Source organism: Sceloporus occidentalis, unplaced genomic scaffold (genome assembly GCF_023333645.1).
Source record: "Sceloporus occidentalis isolate IW3139 unplaced genomic scaffold, rSceOcc1.0.p SCAF_1, whole genome shotgun sequence".
Lineage (NCBI taxonomy): Eukaryota > Metazoa > Chordata > Lepidosauria > Squamata > Phrynosomatidae > Sceloporus > Sceloporus occidentalis.
In genome coordinates, this window is record NW_028316981.1 from 137,424,328 (window position 1) to 137,440,123 (window position 15,796).

General features: G+C 41.5%; 1 protein-coding gene across 1 annotated transcript; it reads left to right on the forward strand.

Moving 5' to 3' along the window:
* Positions 1-3,762: 3,762 nt before the first annotated feature.
* Positions 3,763-15,039, forward strand: AFMID (arylformamidase). Its single transcript, XM_089538597.1, has 12 exons — positions 3,763-3,824; positions 4,598-4,791; positions 7,557-7,647; positions 8,210-8,314; positions 8,464-8,512; positions 8,688-8,773; positions 8,868-8,940; positions 9,157-9,254; positions 9,408-9,486; positions 9,688-9,820; positions 11,090-11,194; positions 14,628-15,039. Exons 2-12 carry the CDS (start codon positions 4,762-4,764, stop codon positions 14,655-14,657), a joined length of 879 nt encoding a protein of 292 aa, XP_089394723.1. The 5' UTR covers positions 3,763-3,824; positions 4,598-4,761; the 3' UTR covers positions 14,658-15,039.
* Positions 15,040-15,796: the final 757 nt, after the last annotated feature.

The following is a 15,796-nucleotide window of genomic DNA, read 5'->3' on the forward strand; positions in this document are numbered from 1 at the left end:
ACAACACCCTTTTCACCAAAGGGCAGTACATTGGAACATTTACAATAAAAAAAGAATGATAAAACACAACACTAGAAAACGCTAAACTATTAAAACAATGTACTAGTATGCTAGAAACAAAATCCTCATCAGTTACTACCCATCTTGGCCGCCTTAGGCACACTTGCCAGGCAAAACCTGGTGTACTTTTTGTTTGATCTGTAAAAAAAAAAAAGGATTATTGCTATGCCACTATATCACTGTTAATAACTCCATTTTCAAAAAAATATGAAGACCACATTGTTGTTGTTGTGGCCTGAAACACATTCTCCAAGAAAGTCCCCAAACAGATTCTCATTTTAGTTCTTTATCACGCCTGTACAGGTTGCAGAATGGATTAGAAAGTATTAGGACAGCAGGGGGAAATAGTTTTCAGAATTCAGGACACATACTGCATGGTTTTTGATCATTCAGCAGCTGTCACAGCTAAATAGCCAATATGTTACTAATTTTCTTTTTTCAGGTGTTCACCTTCCCCCACTTCAGATTTAATTAAACAGCTGTCTCATTTGGGTAACAAAGATTTTAAAAAGCACATAACACAGATTTATAATGTGAAATCTATTATAATTACTGATGTGCTTGTTTATAGAGGAGAAAACTAGAGTGTTTTTCAGTGAATCTTGGCATAGTTCATGGTAGATTTGCATATTTAGTGGCTGTAGCACATAATGTTATGATCTGTAACCTTATGGCCTTTTGGGAACTCAGCTGTCAACGGACATATTCTCATAGCAGCATAAATATGGAAGCATCTCATTTTTTTTTCATAATAAACTGGCACATATTTTCATGGCATAAAAATATTTAAACCTTTGCTGTATGAACAGATATGCAGCCTTATTTATAATGACTTCATTATAATTGTGACCAGAACAGATCAGCAAAGATGGAAAGCATGGAATGATGGACATTTGCTAAACTGGGGAGTGTGGGAGAAGTTATTAAAAAGAGGGCTATTCATCTTGAATGAGAGCAGCAATCTGGCTGAGAAGAAGAGGTACAGGATAGAACAAGTTCAGTGGCATGCTTCAGATGCCAGTTTTACAGATGTATCATGGTATCAAACTGCCTTATATCTTTGTGGAAAACTGCATTAGGTGTTTTCCCCCTTTCCAGTATCTTCCTTTGGTAGGACCCATCCACACTGTTAATAATGAACTCGTTGTACACTCATCTTCAAGATGCAGATATTAGCAGGACTGGTGGATCCCCAAGGCTTGTAGAAGTATAAAAATATTTCAGGGCAAGTACCCAAGGGAGAGCAAAAATAACCCAATGAGAACTGAGTGTTTCACTGGCCCAGGAATGATAACTATTGTGTGTTTATGTGGAGAACACAAGAGCAAGATATGCAATATTAGGAACAGAGCTGGAAGGTAACAAGTACAGTTGACCCTTATTATACACAGATTTTTTTATACACGGATTCAAGCATACACGGTTTGAAAATGTTCAAAAAAAGTATAAAATTCAATTATCAAACCTTGATTTTCCAGTTTTTATGAGGGACACCATTTTGCTATGTCATTATATTCAATGGGACTTGAGCATACACGGATTTTGTTATACATGGAAGATCTTGGAACCAAACCCCAGCATATAACAAGGGTCCGCTGTACTCTAATAATAACTGAACTGCAAATAGTTGTTATTTTTTTGGTAATGAAGGTATAACTAAATTATATTTTAACAGCAATGTAACAGGAGCAAAATTACTTTATTAGTGTAATGAATAACTACAGTTGGCCCTTCATATCCATGGATTCCACCACCCACGGCTTGAAAATATTTAAGAAATAAAAATAAAAAAACTCCTTGATTTTGACATTTTATGTAAGGGACACCATTTTACTGTGCTATTGTATTTAATGGAAGTTGAGCATCCATGGATTTTGGTATCCACAGGGGCTCCTGGAACCCAACTCCAAGAGCCCACTGTATTTCTAACATAATAAGTTAACTTTTAATCTTCAAAATGAATTTAAAAAAAAATTACTTCTTAAAAGACTGGGATGAGTAAGTGAATTAATTACATGTAAAAAGTAACTTAGGAATGGAGCATTTTGGAACAGCACTTACCTTGCTGGAACCCTGAGTGTGAATGTACCATGCTACACTTTGTTGGAAATCCCACTTGTTGTATTTATGGCATCTATTAACTATATGTAGCTGTTTGGAGCGGGAAGGATCCACTCCATTCTCAGAATGGCCACATTATGCAAATAGTGGCAGGAAATATTTGGAAGCCCAAAAATCTCACACTTGTTTTTCACAGAGGGCTTGAGCCAACAGGCCAGGAAAGGACAGGTTGAGCCCATGGCCCCTGGCCATCCTGACCCCAGTGCTCATCCGGTCCCTGGATCGGCGCACGGACAAGCAGGGTTTTTTTTATTTATATACCGCTATTCCAAAAATCATAGCGGTGAACAGCAAGTAAGCTAATTAGCAAGTAAGCTAATTTGCCCCCAACAGTCTGGGTACTCATTTTAGCGACCTCGGAAGGATGCAAGCCTGAGTCGAGCTTGAGTCGAATCGAGCTTGGGCCCTTTTGCTGGTCTTGAACTCGCAACCTTGTGGTCTTGAGTGAATGGCTGCAGTACAGGCAGTTCACACACCCAACCCCACACCGAATTGGGACTGGGACAGGCGCACACTGCTTACCTTGCCAGCCATCGCCCTCACTTATGAAAATCCCCCGACACCATATCTAATATGGAAACAGAGCGCCTGGCTGCACCCACATGGCTAGGCACCCCCTTTCCACATCAGATACAATGACTGGGGGCTTTTTCAGACTGGGTGACAACTGGCAAGATGAGGAGCATGGTGTGTGTGTGTGTGCATAGCCCAGTTTTGCTGCAGAGTTTCCTAGAAAATCTGTGGAAAACCAGTGGTTAATTACCCTGGGGTAAAGGCTATTTACCCTGGGGTCAGCTGGGATCCTCCAGATCCATGTCTGGACAGACAGGATCAAGCCTGATTCTGTCCCAGGAATTTTGTCCTGTGTTGTCTGATCTAACACTAGGCCAGGGGGAACCCGGGCTAGTTGGACTGTGTGGAGAAGTCCAGAATTCCTTAGCAAGTAGGCAAAGAAATTATGTGAAAGGGACCCACTTCCCCAAGCTTTCACACAAATATCGTTTAATTAAAATGATGAAAAAAATGTGCTTGAATGTATATAGAGGAGGAACAGATGGCCAAGATACCTTCACTTCAAAGGGGGCAATTAGGAAACATTCTAACAATTTTCTTCCTGCTAAATGGGAAATAATGTTTTCAGACATAGAATCATAGAGCAGGAAGAGACCACAAAGGTCATCCAGTCCTACCCCATTGTGCTATGCAGGAACACCAGTCAAATCACCTTCGACAGATGGTAATCCAGCCTCTGTTTAAAAATCACCAAAAAAAAGAGACTCTACCACACTCCAAGGGAGTGTGTTCCACTGTCAAGCAGCTCTTACTGTCAGGAAGTTCTTCCTAATGTTTAGGTGGAATATCTTTTCTTGTAGTTTGCATCCATTGCTCCATGCTCTCTGGAACAGCAGAAAACAAGCTTGCTCCATCCTCAATATGACACCCCTTCAAATATTTAAACATGATTATCATGTCACCTCTTAACCTTCTTTTCATCAGGCTGAACAGTCCCAACTCCCTAAGCCATCCTCATAAGACGTGGTTTCCAGATATTTTACCATTTTGGTTGCCCTCCTCTGGACACTCTCCAGCTTGTCAACGTCCTGCTTGAACTGAGGTGCCCAAAACTGGACACAGTATTCCAGGTGAGGCCTGACCAAAGCCCAAACAGTGGTACTATCACTTCCCTTGACCTAGCTACTATAACCCTGTTCATGCAAGCAAGAATCGCATTGGCTTTCTTGGCTGCTGCATCACACTGCTGACTCATGTTCAGCTTGTGGTCTGCTAAGACTTTTAGATCCCTTTCGCATGAACTGGTGTCTAGCAAGGTGTCTCCCATCTTATATCTGTGCATTAATTTTTTCTGCCTAGGTGTAGGACCTTAAACCTTTCCCTGTTTAATTTGTCTTGTTAGCTTTAGTCCAGCCCTCTAATCTGCTAAGGTCATTTTGAATTTTAATCCTGTCCTCCTTTGTGAGAGAGAGCTCTGTGATGTTCTCTCTGGGGGAAGTCTTCTGTACTGCAGGGAATACAGCTTCTTTAAACTGTGCTGAGCTGTGAGCCCACCTCAGTGAAGAAAATATTAGAAAATAAAGGAACAGCTATGTTGAATGAGTCTGAGGCTTTTTCCTGAGGGCAGCCTAGTCAGACATTATTTTTCTCAGAAGTATTGGGGGCGTTGGTGAAGATCGGTGGCAACTAATAAAATAAAAGCTTCCCTGAATCCCCCCCCCCCCCCCCAGATGTCATCTTGTAGCAGGATATCAGCTATCTGAATTTACCCAGGCTGTCTTCTCTGGAGTAAACACTGGGAGTATATATGGGACTGCCCTTCACCTAAATTCCTATGCCAATTTGTTTATTTGCACAGAACATAGTTTCTTTATTTTATCTGAGATTGCTGCCCCCCCTTCAGCCACAGGGCACAGGTCAAGGAGCAGCAACTGATCCATGCTACAGCTTCCTCCCAGTGAGAGGCTACATTTGATCACATGGGGCTGGTAACATGAGTTGCTCTGCAGCCCAGCATGCACAGACCAAAGAAGAAAACATAGCGGAGGCCACATCTGAGCCAGTGACATGGGAAAATGGCAAGAAATGACAAAAAAGGTAACAGCATTTGTTAGGGGGGAAATTTTGTGTGGGGGTGGAGATTGTGGCTGCACCTATCAAATGAATTTCAGCCTTCTTTGGAGGATGAGACAGTGGAGTTTATTCTAGAAGAGAAGCTGAGATAATCTGTTGCTACAAGAACAACAGAAAATTTATTGTCTCCTTAAAGACTAACCAAGGACATTGCTTTCACAGGCAGAGAAGCTTCTCTGCAAGATTTATGAGAATAGTAGTGGATGTGTCTGAAAGTTATACACACTCACCCACGCACAAGAGATGCACATGAGACTGTTTTGCAGTCTGTGAAAGGGTAAAAGTACATATCTTGAAAGCAGGGAGATTCATTCTGTATATTGTCCTGTATAAGGCTAGAAGTTTTAGTCAAAAATTGACCCAAAAAACCTGAGTCAACTTATCCACAGGTCGGTTTAAGTACTGTACTTTTATATAAAAGGTATCATCCCCTGGTGAAAGGCAAGAATATAATCTGTCCTGGAAGCACTGATTCCACCCCCACCCCCCACTCTCTCATCTGTCCAGCCTTTAGTGTGAACACAAATATTTATAACTGCTGACATTTTCTAGGTTCTTTAGCATTGTTTCCTTTTGCTTCATCCTTTAGCTCCTTTGCTGCATGCCCCTAGGTTTGACCCTTGACTTATCCACAGGTCATGTCAAAATCCATAATTCTGGTCCCCAAACCTGCCCTCAATTTATACATGAGGTTGACTTATAGTTGAGTATATATGGTAAATCTGTTGATCAAATCTAGCAACATAGAATAAGTAGCAAATATGCTTGAATAGTCTCAGCCACACTTTAAAATCTCATGTAAAGTAATTAGTAGTGTTGTCATTTGAACATATTTATTTGTAGTAATATGTGTAACCGTTCAGTAACAGACGTTCTCCAGGCAGTTGATTAATACATTAAAAGACAGTATAAAATAATAAAACTATTAGAACTAAAAATATCCTTAAATTTTAAATCAAAAGGCTCAGGCTAGAAACACAAGTTATTCAAAATGCCAGAAGGCATAAAGAGGTCTTCATGTGGTGCCAACAAGATCAAACAATTGCTCCAGGCATAGCTCTCTTGTGTCTATGTGCTTTCAAGTCACCTGTTTACTCACATGCCATAATGAGCATAATCTTGTATATGACTAAAATATTATTTTTAGACACATCTCTTTATTTCTTATTTTTGAGATAATGTATACACTTGACTGAACTGGATTTACATTAGATGAAGAATTCGGTGCTGTGAGAGAAGCCCTAATGCAATGCCCAGGTTGAAAAGGCACCCTTTTCTTAACGAATCAGAAGTTTTTCCTTCAATTGCTCAATTGGCTACTATTTCTGTTTGAAATGACCCAGGGGTTCTCGTTGAAGCCTAAATAGACAATGTTAGGAATTAACCAAAACTGAAGCTGTGCAGTATTTAAACCCATCCAGCACCCTTCATGTAGTGAATGTGGAATGTGTTCTAAAGTGGTAATTCTCAGATTATCTGATGTGGAGAACTGCCAGTCATTTATTTCCAGTGCGTCAAGGACTGGCACCATATTTATGTCCACTGGCTGCAATTGTTTCTGTCTTCCCTGGAAACTTCCAGGGACCATCAACTAATGGCTCAGAAACAGGCACTGGTCCAGCAACCACCACTGAGTGGCAAAACTCTATACAATTGTGACACTGTATATATTGTCAACAACAATACAAAATAGGTGGAATTTTGTCTAGCTTTGTTACAGTGGCCTCCTATTTCTGTTAGTTTTCTCCCTAATATCCAAAATCCATAAAAGAGTGATATATTTATTGGCCAACCAATAAATCAACTGGAAATAAATGCACACAATACACTGTGCAAGCTTTTGAAGCTCCATGACTTCTTCATCGGGCAAAATATGTTTAAAATCATATGGGACAAAAAAGTGACAGTGTTTAGAGTCATAGATCTACATTTTGTATCAGATGTTGTTTCTCTTGCAGTTCAGTTGGTTAGGGATCTCAGTGTAGGCAGGCGCTATTCTGCTTCTTGGCCTTGTGGAGACAGAGATGAAGGGCAATAAAATTTAAACTCAGCCAGAAACAGCAAAGTAACCCCTTGTAGGATCCAAGGTGTCCCCGCCCCTTGTGAAGCCACAGGTCCCTTTCTTAGGCAGAGAACACTGTATTTCTCAAGAAGTTTCTGTACTACTACATTTTGAAAAATCTTTAAGTGCTGTATAGTTTACTGTATCCCTGTTATTCCTTGCCACTTACTATCATGTCTGGCTAAAATGGGGAAAAGGTGAGGCACACAAAAATGCATTTTGAAAAGGACAACTGAAAATATCTTTGAAGTTCTGATGTTTGTTTTAAAAAGGAGGGGAGGAGGAATTACTAGTCTTAGTTTACAAACATATATTAATTTTCAGACTACGAAACAAGGTGCAGAACAGATTGTGTTGCACTTATTCCAGCAGCCACACACAGAGTACATCTCATTTCCAGAGATTATGCTTGCACAAGATTTAGTAGAAAGGTGTGCTATAAATTGGATAACACTTGTTTAGAAATAGGATTGCGTATGATTCTGCCCTCCTGCAAATTCTCTTTGCTGTGTCCTCTTGTCTTTTCAACATGTAACTGCACTGTGGTTAGTCTCATCTGGGCCTCCTGGTGTTTCTCTATTCTGTTTCTGCTTTCCTTATTCCAAACAACAACAAGAAAAAGTATCAGTGTAATTGTACGGGCTAGCTCTTTTCTCTCTCCTTACAGGAGCTGGAAACTCAGTATTCCCCTAGCAGGTGGTCTCCACGGTTGAATGAGAATGCAGTGATAGAGGCTCATGAACAGGTCACGAGCGAAGGTAAAGCGCATATGGATAGTCTCAGCAAAAAGAACACAGGAGGGAGGGGAAAGTGGAACACCAGAGGCATAGTCAGCCAGCTTCCAAGAGACTGCTAATTGCTGGCCTTGTTGCAAAGGCATTTGGATCTGGAGCTGATGTAGGAAGACTGTCAACATTTAAGATCTTAAGTCAGAGCACATACCTGAGGTTACTTGATGTGGATTAGATATGTGTTAACAGTTAAGATATCCCAAAGACACCATTTCGCTTTGTAAAATTGTTGGACTATGCATGTTCTCATGAGGAGACAACACAGAAGTCAGCTCATCTCTAGTGTAGACGAGAAGAACATCTCCTTGGAAAAGCTGGGGGGATATTAGAAATTAAAATATCTTCCTAAATTAGTGAGGAGCCTTTTACCTCTCAGGAATGTATAGAAAAGGCAAACAATACCTTGATTTCCCAAGCAGCAAGTATATTGCCATGCACCCATGAATATGTAGAGGAACTAGTCTCCAGAAACTCTTGGGAGTGAGGGAGCACAAGTTGGCTCCATCTTATTGTGCTTTTTGCTGTCCAGGTACCCACTATGCCCAGGCTGCCACCCAGACTCTGCTGAATGTGCCTTATGGGATAGGCGAGGGAGAGAAGCTTGATGTGTATCTTCCTAAAGTACACTCTGAAAGTAAGAAAATAGGGGATGCAATGAAATGGTGGGGTGTAGAAATCTGTTTGTGTTTAGGAAGCAACATGAGGGAAGGGGGGTGGCAGGAAGGGGTAGAGTTTCTGATGAGGGACTTGACTGTCCTGTCATCCACTGTGTCCTATTTTCAGGCTTTCCCCTTGTTCTCTATATCCATGGTGGCTACTGGCAAGCCCTCAGGTGAGTTGTGCTTGAGGTTGGCTGAGGTCTTTTTGTCCTCTGGCTTTAGGACTTAAATGCAATAGGTGTCCATTTGGGACACCAGTCTCTCTGGCCTGGGGGCTGCTAGGTAATGAGTGATGGTCCTTTCTGGGTGTAGCCATCTGTCTTTTTTCTTCTGTCTCCCTACCTCTAGCAAAGATGTTTCAGGCTTTGCTGCAGTGCCCCTGGTAACTCATGGCATTGCCTTGGCTGTAGTTGGCTATGATGTGGCTCCGAAAGGTACGTAGCTGTGGGGTAGGCACTTTTTCCTCCCTGCTTATTCTCCTTTATAACTTGGGCTTATCATAATTTGTTTCTGTTTTGTTTTGCCTAGGCTCGCTGGATAAGATGGTTAGGCAGGTGAGACAGAGTGTGGCCTTTGCAGTTCAGCAGTACACAGGGATCAGGTAGGAGGTGTATGGGTACTGTGAGATGGTGCAGAATGAATCCACTGTAGTAGCTATGGGGAAGAGTGCCCTGATGTCCACTTACATTGTGCTCAAGCCTACCACAGGGCTTGGGGAACTCTTGAGTTCTGATTCTTCTGGCAGTCCTGCTACCATTTTTCACCGCAGCCAGAGCTTCTTACTTGCTCATTGCAACCACATCTCATTTCCCTTTAGTGGGGTTTATCTGCTTGGACACTCAGCTGGAGCCCACCTGGCAGCCATGGTGCTCTCCACAGATTGGGCTGAATTTGGTGTTGTGCCAAACATCAAAGGTACTTTTGGAAACCATCCAACCCAATTCTCATACTTTGCATTCTAGTTTTCCTCACCTCCCTTTCCTGAAGCACATAACACATGAGAATGTCAGATCCTAGTTTAGATCCTTTGTCTCTAAAGTTTTGCGGGCCTGTGTCTTTCCTTTCCAGGAGCCTTTTTGGTGAGTGGCATCTATGACCTGGAGCCCATCACACACACCTATGTCAATGAAGAATTGCACATGAGTGGGTGAGAGCTACCTCTTAGGACTGGAGCACCAAACTAATGAGGGGCAGTAAAGCTGCAGTGAACAGATGCAACTGTGTGGTCCAGCACAATGTGTGCATCCATCTACCCACCCACTTTGCTTTTCAACTTTTCACATTGCCAAGACTCTTCCTACCTTTCAGCTCTGCACCATCTCACTCTCAACTATGTGTCTCTCCTCAGAGAGGTGGCACAGGAGAATAGTCCTCTGCAGTGTGTGCCTAAGGTGGGGGACAAGAGAGCTTGCCAAGTACTCATTGCTGTGGCACAACATGATTCACCTGAGTTCCACAGACAGTCCCAGGAGTATTTTGAGGTGTGTTGGATACTGTACATGTTGAGTCTGTGACCAAGAGACAGTTGAGAGCAATCCCTTAGTTTGAGTCCTTGTTTTAACCAAAGGGCAGGTATTTCCCTTCTTAACCAAGCTGTTGCTGTACAGCCAGTTAAGTACTTGATTAACCAAGGAAACGTTGAGATGGCCATAGCCAAATTATTGTTAGTCTACGGTTCATAAATGTATTGTTTTAGTAAAGATTCCTTGCTCATTTCTTTGGTCTCACATATAACTCATTTAATATTTTTTACAGTTTTACTCTGATGTATGTCCATTTGAGTCATGTGTTTGTATACACAATGAATGTGTATGAACAAATGTACAAATATTTAATGCTTTGAAAGCAATTCACATGGTTTTCTGGAGCTTTGCACCTCAAATTATCTGATGTGGGGAACCAGTTTTCTCCCCATGGTGCCAGGTAGAGGTACCATATCTGAGCCCATTGTCTACAATTGTTTCTTTCTTTCATGGAAACTTACCAAGGACCAGCAACCGATAACCCAGGGACAGCCACTGGTCTATGTGCCCTGACTCTGAGTGGCATTGTTCTAAACAAATCACTATGTCTAAACAGGTATAAGAGGTGTGTGCCTTATCCATTTATATCTCTCCATGTGCCGCTATGTAACATGCTCATATACAGAAAGAAATGTGTACACACATGCATGTCTATATATCCAAACGTCTTGCATATACATGTTTGTATGGAAGGTAACAAATTTATCTGGAATAGTTATTTGCTTCATGTTTCTCAGCTCTTAATGTTACATTGGTGCATTGTGAATCAATTAGTCCATCACCACTTTTCCTCCAGAATCTTACTCTCCTCTAGCTACTGGAATTGTGTATCTGTTAAAATAGAGTTCTGGGTAATTTGCAACAGAAATTGTCTTGCAGTAAGCAAAAATTTAAGTTACCCTGTACTACTTCCAAATTGGGTTGATGAAATTAAGGCAAGGTTGGGGTGGGAAAAGAAATATGGAGGATGGTTCTGGATACTGTTCACAGTTCCTGGGCATATGCTCATTCTGTACTCTTTTCTAAGAATAGGTCTCCTTGTCTAAGCCACTGCTCCACAGCTTTTGGTGGACTTCAACATTCTATGATACAAGTAGATCCTATAAGGCTTGAAGGTGCCTGTCTGTGTGTTAAGATGGAGTCCACAACAAGATGGATTGAACTGGGAATAACTTGTAGCTACCTTATGAGCACCATTTTGTTAACATACCAGTGGTTTCCCTCTAGGCTCTACGTGCAGCTGGCTGGAATTCCTCTCTGCTGGACATTGGAGTGACAGATCATTTTGATGTAATTGAGAACCTCTCCCAGGAGGACTATCTTCTCACACAGGTAGATGGCTAAATCAGTTGGAGCAAAATTATGGTGACTAGTTTTGTATGTGAGATGGAGGAATGGGGAAGGAATTTAGCAAAGAGCAATGCCTCCAGTAAGGGCATGCTCATCAGCATCTCCAAAATACTGCAGCTCATAGGGCATGTTATTTGTAAATGAGAAATGCCAGTTGTAGCTTGTAGTCATTTTGGCTTCTGAATACAGTAGGTTCTGCTATAACACGTGTTTTTATAATGTGAATTGGCAATAACACAAATAGAGGAATAATGTTTGCAGAACACAAACTCTTAGTGTAATTGGCTATAGTTTTATGGTTTGAGAAGTGATGGATTGAAGTGAGGTGGATGGAAACAGAGGGAGGGAGCATTTGCAAGCCAAGGATGAGATTTTAAACTGGGACAGGTAAGTGAGGTGGCTGAAACAGGGGGTTGGGAGTGTTTTTATACCAGGGATGAGATTTTAAGTCAGGACATGAGTCAGAGAGGTGGGAGCATTCGAAAAGAAAAGATTTTAAGCCAGAACAGTGCTGAGTGAGGTAGATGGAAGGAACATTTGTGAGATTTTAAGTTGGGATTGAAGTAAAGTGAGTGGAAGGAGGAGAGGGAGCATTTGGCTGATGCAGCAAGTAAAGGCTTGTCTGTACCAGAGTGCAGCAAGTGTTATTAGCAGTTTAAACTACTAGGGGTCTCTGTACTTTTCACCACCATAAATATGTATCCTCATGTTATTTAATGTTAAGAGTCACCGTTTATGCATCTAATTAAAATTTATTACATAATTAAAATGTGTGGCAGATTAAATAAGTATTTTAGCTACCAGTAATATTTTGAGATCTGCACCTAAGCCTAAACTTATTTTCCCCATAATTCCTATTATTTTTAGAGTGTGGTTTTTTTTAATAATAGACTTTTAAAGTGATGCAACTATTGCATTATAGCAGCACTTACTATATATCCTTGCATCAAATTACTGAGTCAGTATGCTCTGCCATCACTTTTAAATGTGCAAATCCAGTTATCAAGTAAAAAATCACACTAATTCTCATCAGCATGGAATCCCTGTGGTGTGATCCCATATCACTGAGGAGCATGAAATACTTCAGTGATCCTGCTGAGGCTGATAACTGGGGCTTTCCCACCCAGTGCTATTCCATTAGGGAGTAACTGTAGAGCCACATATAGGCCCATTCCCACTGGGCTATAAAGTGACGAATCTTGCTGCGAGTCAGACTCGGAGCGAGTTCCCGAGTTGTATTTGAATCAGGTCCATCGTTCCCATTACAAAAGGGAGCAAACGGACTCGGTTTTTCTTGACCCATGTTCTCATTCCCATTGATATTTCTCCATTGTATTTTGATGCAGACTTTTTCGTTCCCCATTCGCATTGCCTGTCTGGAACTGTTTTTTTCCTTTTTTAAGCTGTCAATCAATCGCTTAGGCGATTAGATGTCACAGTGACATCAGTTGCTTCAATGCATTTTGACGCGGGCTATTTTTGTTCCCCATTCCCATTTGCATCTTTCAAACCTGTTTTTCTGTTTTTTTTTTTTTTTTTTTTTTTTTTGTGGTCAATGGATTGCTGAAGCGCCTGAGCATTTGGGTGGCTAGATGTCATTGTGATTGCCGCCCAGACGCTGGAGCACTGAGGCACTCAGCAAAAACAGAAAAAGGAAAAAGAAGAAATAATAGTTATTAAAAGGGTGTGCAGTGGGTCTCCTCACACATTGATCTATGTAGAGCGGGGGGTTGGGGGTTGGCAGGGGCACGTCATGCGCTTACCGCATTTGGAGGCCAATGGAGCAATTTGCAATGTTCAGACACCTGACAGAGCGCCTAGGCGATCAAAAGCTTAACTTTTTTTTTTTTAAATTGTCTACACACATGATCACCTTGCCCTGCTGCCTGCTACACCAGAGGAAAGGCTATGCGAATGGGGGGAAATGATGCCGGGAATACAGGAAAGAGAACAAAGCGGGTGACACCCCCGGGACAGCCCCTTGGACATTGCTCCTCTCCTAAAATACCGATTCAGACACCCTGTTGTTCCCATTAGTTTGCCCCAGATCCGACAGCTGCAAAAAGAACCGCTGGAAAAGTGCTTCAGGATAACCCGGGTTATCCACCACTGATTGGGGTTTTTGCTGGAGAAATCGATGAAAGTAGGATCAAACACGAATTCAAATGGGAACGATTTTCCTTAAACAAGGATCGAACGTGAGTTCAAATGGGAACGATGTCCCTATAATCCGATTCTTGATTTGCTTTATAGCCCAGTGGGAATGGGGCCATAGTTGGCCATACCCATCTGCGTGGTATATACTCACACACAACATCGTGGAAGCATGAGCAAACAAACCAAAAACTCTGGCAGTTGGGCAGAAAATTATTGGGATGTAATATACACAATGGCAGGTTTTGATGGCCAGTTACAAGAATTCTGACTTGCTTTGAAAAAGGCACCATATTGATGGTGGCTTCCTAATTGGTGGGAGCAACTGGATTTTCTGTCCATGGCTTGTTTCCTGTGGCACCCAAATCTGACATACTGTCTTGCCTGTCACAAGAACCAGCCCTGGATTATTCCTCTGGGTTGTAGTGGAGACAAGCCTGACTTCCAAGTTTGGATGTTACAGTAAATAAACCAGAGACAGAAGTATTGCATTGGAAGTTACTGGGCAGCAGTAAGCTGGAGAATTCTGACATATTGTGACAATACCCCAGATGAATAGATTCAAGCCCTTTTCCAGACTTAGGAAAGTTAATTTTAGATAACAGTGCCAATGTTCATGCTGGCTAGGGGATTCTGGGAGTTGTAGTCCAAAAAAGGAACTTTTAAAAGTTCTGCCTATTTACATAGACAAACTCACCCAATGACATTGAGACAGGTTTCCTATAGGATTAATATTTTATACAAAACAACTAATTAAATAATTTAAATAATGTTGTAAACCTTCAAGTTGTGTAACTTATGGCAACCCTAAGGCAAACCTATCAGGGGTTTTCCTTGGCAAGATTATTCTGGCGATCCTACTCCCCAGACCTGCTTTAACAGCTTAAGATGATACTCCACTTGGAACTTGATGAGGAATCAGATTTTGATATTGCACATGTACAGGTATTTTAATGTGTTTTTGAATTTTTCCTTGTATAATGAGAATGTATTTTAACCATGTGTAACTTTATTTTTGTGCTGTTCTCCTGCCTCGATCTGTAGGGAGAGGCAGGATATATAAATAAAAATTATTATTATTATTATTACTTTCCTCTAAGGCTTAGAGAGTGTGACTTGCCCAAAATCAACCAGTGGGTTCCTGGGCCAAAAGGGGGTTTGAATCCTGGTATCAAGGAGTCCTAGTCCAACACACAAATCACTAAACTATATTAGCTCTCACTAATTATTTAAATGTGTGCCTATTTTTTTCTCTCTCCAGGTGATCTTGAACATTATTTCCAGAGGCTAACAGATGAGAAAGGGATGAAGATAATCACCCATGAGCATGCCTTCCACTGGCCATTCATATTCCAGTTGCTTGCCATACTATCTTCCAGTTGTGTCCTTTTTATATTCAGCTGGGAATGAGCTTCCCTGCCACTCTCCTTTCTCAAGTGTATTTGTATTCTGTCCAGAGATCTAGTTGGGCAAGGCAATCCTGGTCAAATGAGACTTTGAAACTGATTGTTCCTATTTGTGTTCACAGGTAATTGTTTGTTAAGAGAACACAGCTCCTTTCCTGCAGACTGCCCAACACATAGATGGCTCAAATCTGTTTCTGCGATAAGCTCCTTCCCTCAGAGCACACTGGGATCTGAGAACATTAAATAAAACTAGGACATAAATTGTAACTGCATTGTGCTTGTAAATCACTTTCCACTGGGGAAATGGTCTGGAAATTAATCTGTGAGCACAGAGAAGACATAATTGCTGTATAAATCACCACTTTTCCTCTGTTCCACTTAGTATAGAGCAAGCTGAAGGTGGGTTTCCTCCACTTGGAGCATCAGTTGAATATTTAATGTTCTGGGTACGCTTAGAGCTCTTATATTGAGTCAGACCATCCGTCTACCTGAGCCATTGGTGTCTGTTCTGATTGGCAGCAGCTCTTGGGACACACAAGAAGCATGCTACAGACTCTTAGCAAAGTCAGCCTACAGCAGGGTAAAATTAGATCAAAAGTAGGGTAAACTGAATCCTTTCAGTTGTTGTTGGGATTCCAGCTCATATCAGCCCCAACCAGCAAAAGATGATGGGAGATGTAGTCAAGCGAGATCTGTATGGCCAATGGTGTCCTGGCCCTACATTAGATACACATGGCCACAAGGTTAAAAACCCTTTATATGGAAGCAAAGGTTTCTAAATAAAAAGTGGGGATTGAGGGCACAGTTGCTGGTAACAATGCTCGAATAGTATTCTGCCCTTTCCTTGGAGCAGGTTAAGGCTTAAACCCATCTCTAATGGTCCTTCAGAGCTTGTACATACAGTCTGACTCAATGGAACAGAGTCTTTAGTGCAACTTGGCTTGATTACAGACCCTGAAGCCTGTCCATGGGGCAGCAATTGATGGGAGTAGCTGCAAACAAGCTCAGCATCAGTGTATGGATT

Coding starts and splice junctions, on each gene's coding strand:
- AFMID (XM_089538597.1), top strand. CDS start 4,762: ATGGGAAAATGGCAAGAAATGACAAAAAAG. Junction 4,792..7,556: donor GGCAAGAAATGACAAAAAAG/GTAACAGCATTT, acceptor CTCTCCTTACAG/GAGCTGGAAACTCAGTATTC. Junction 8,513..8,687: donor GGCTACTGGCAAGCCCTCAG/GTGAGTTGTGCT, acceptor CCCTACCTCTAG/CAAAGATGTTTCAGGCTTTG.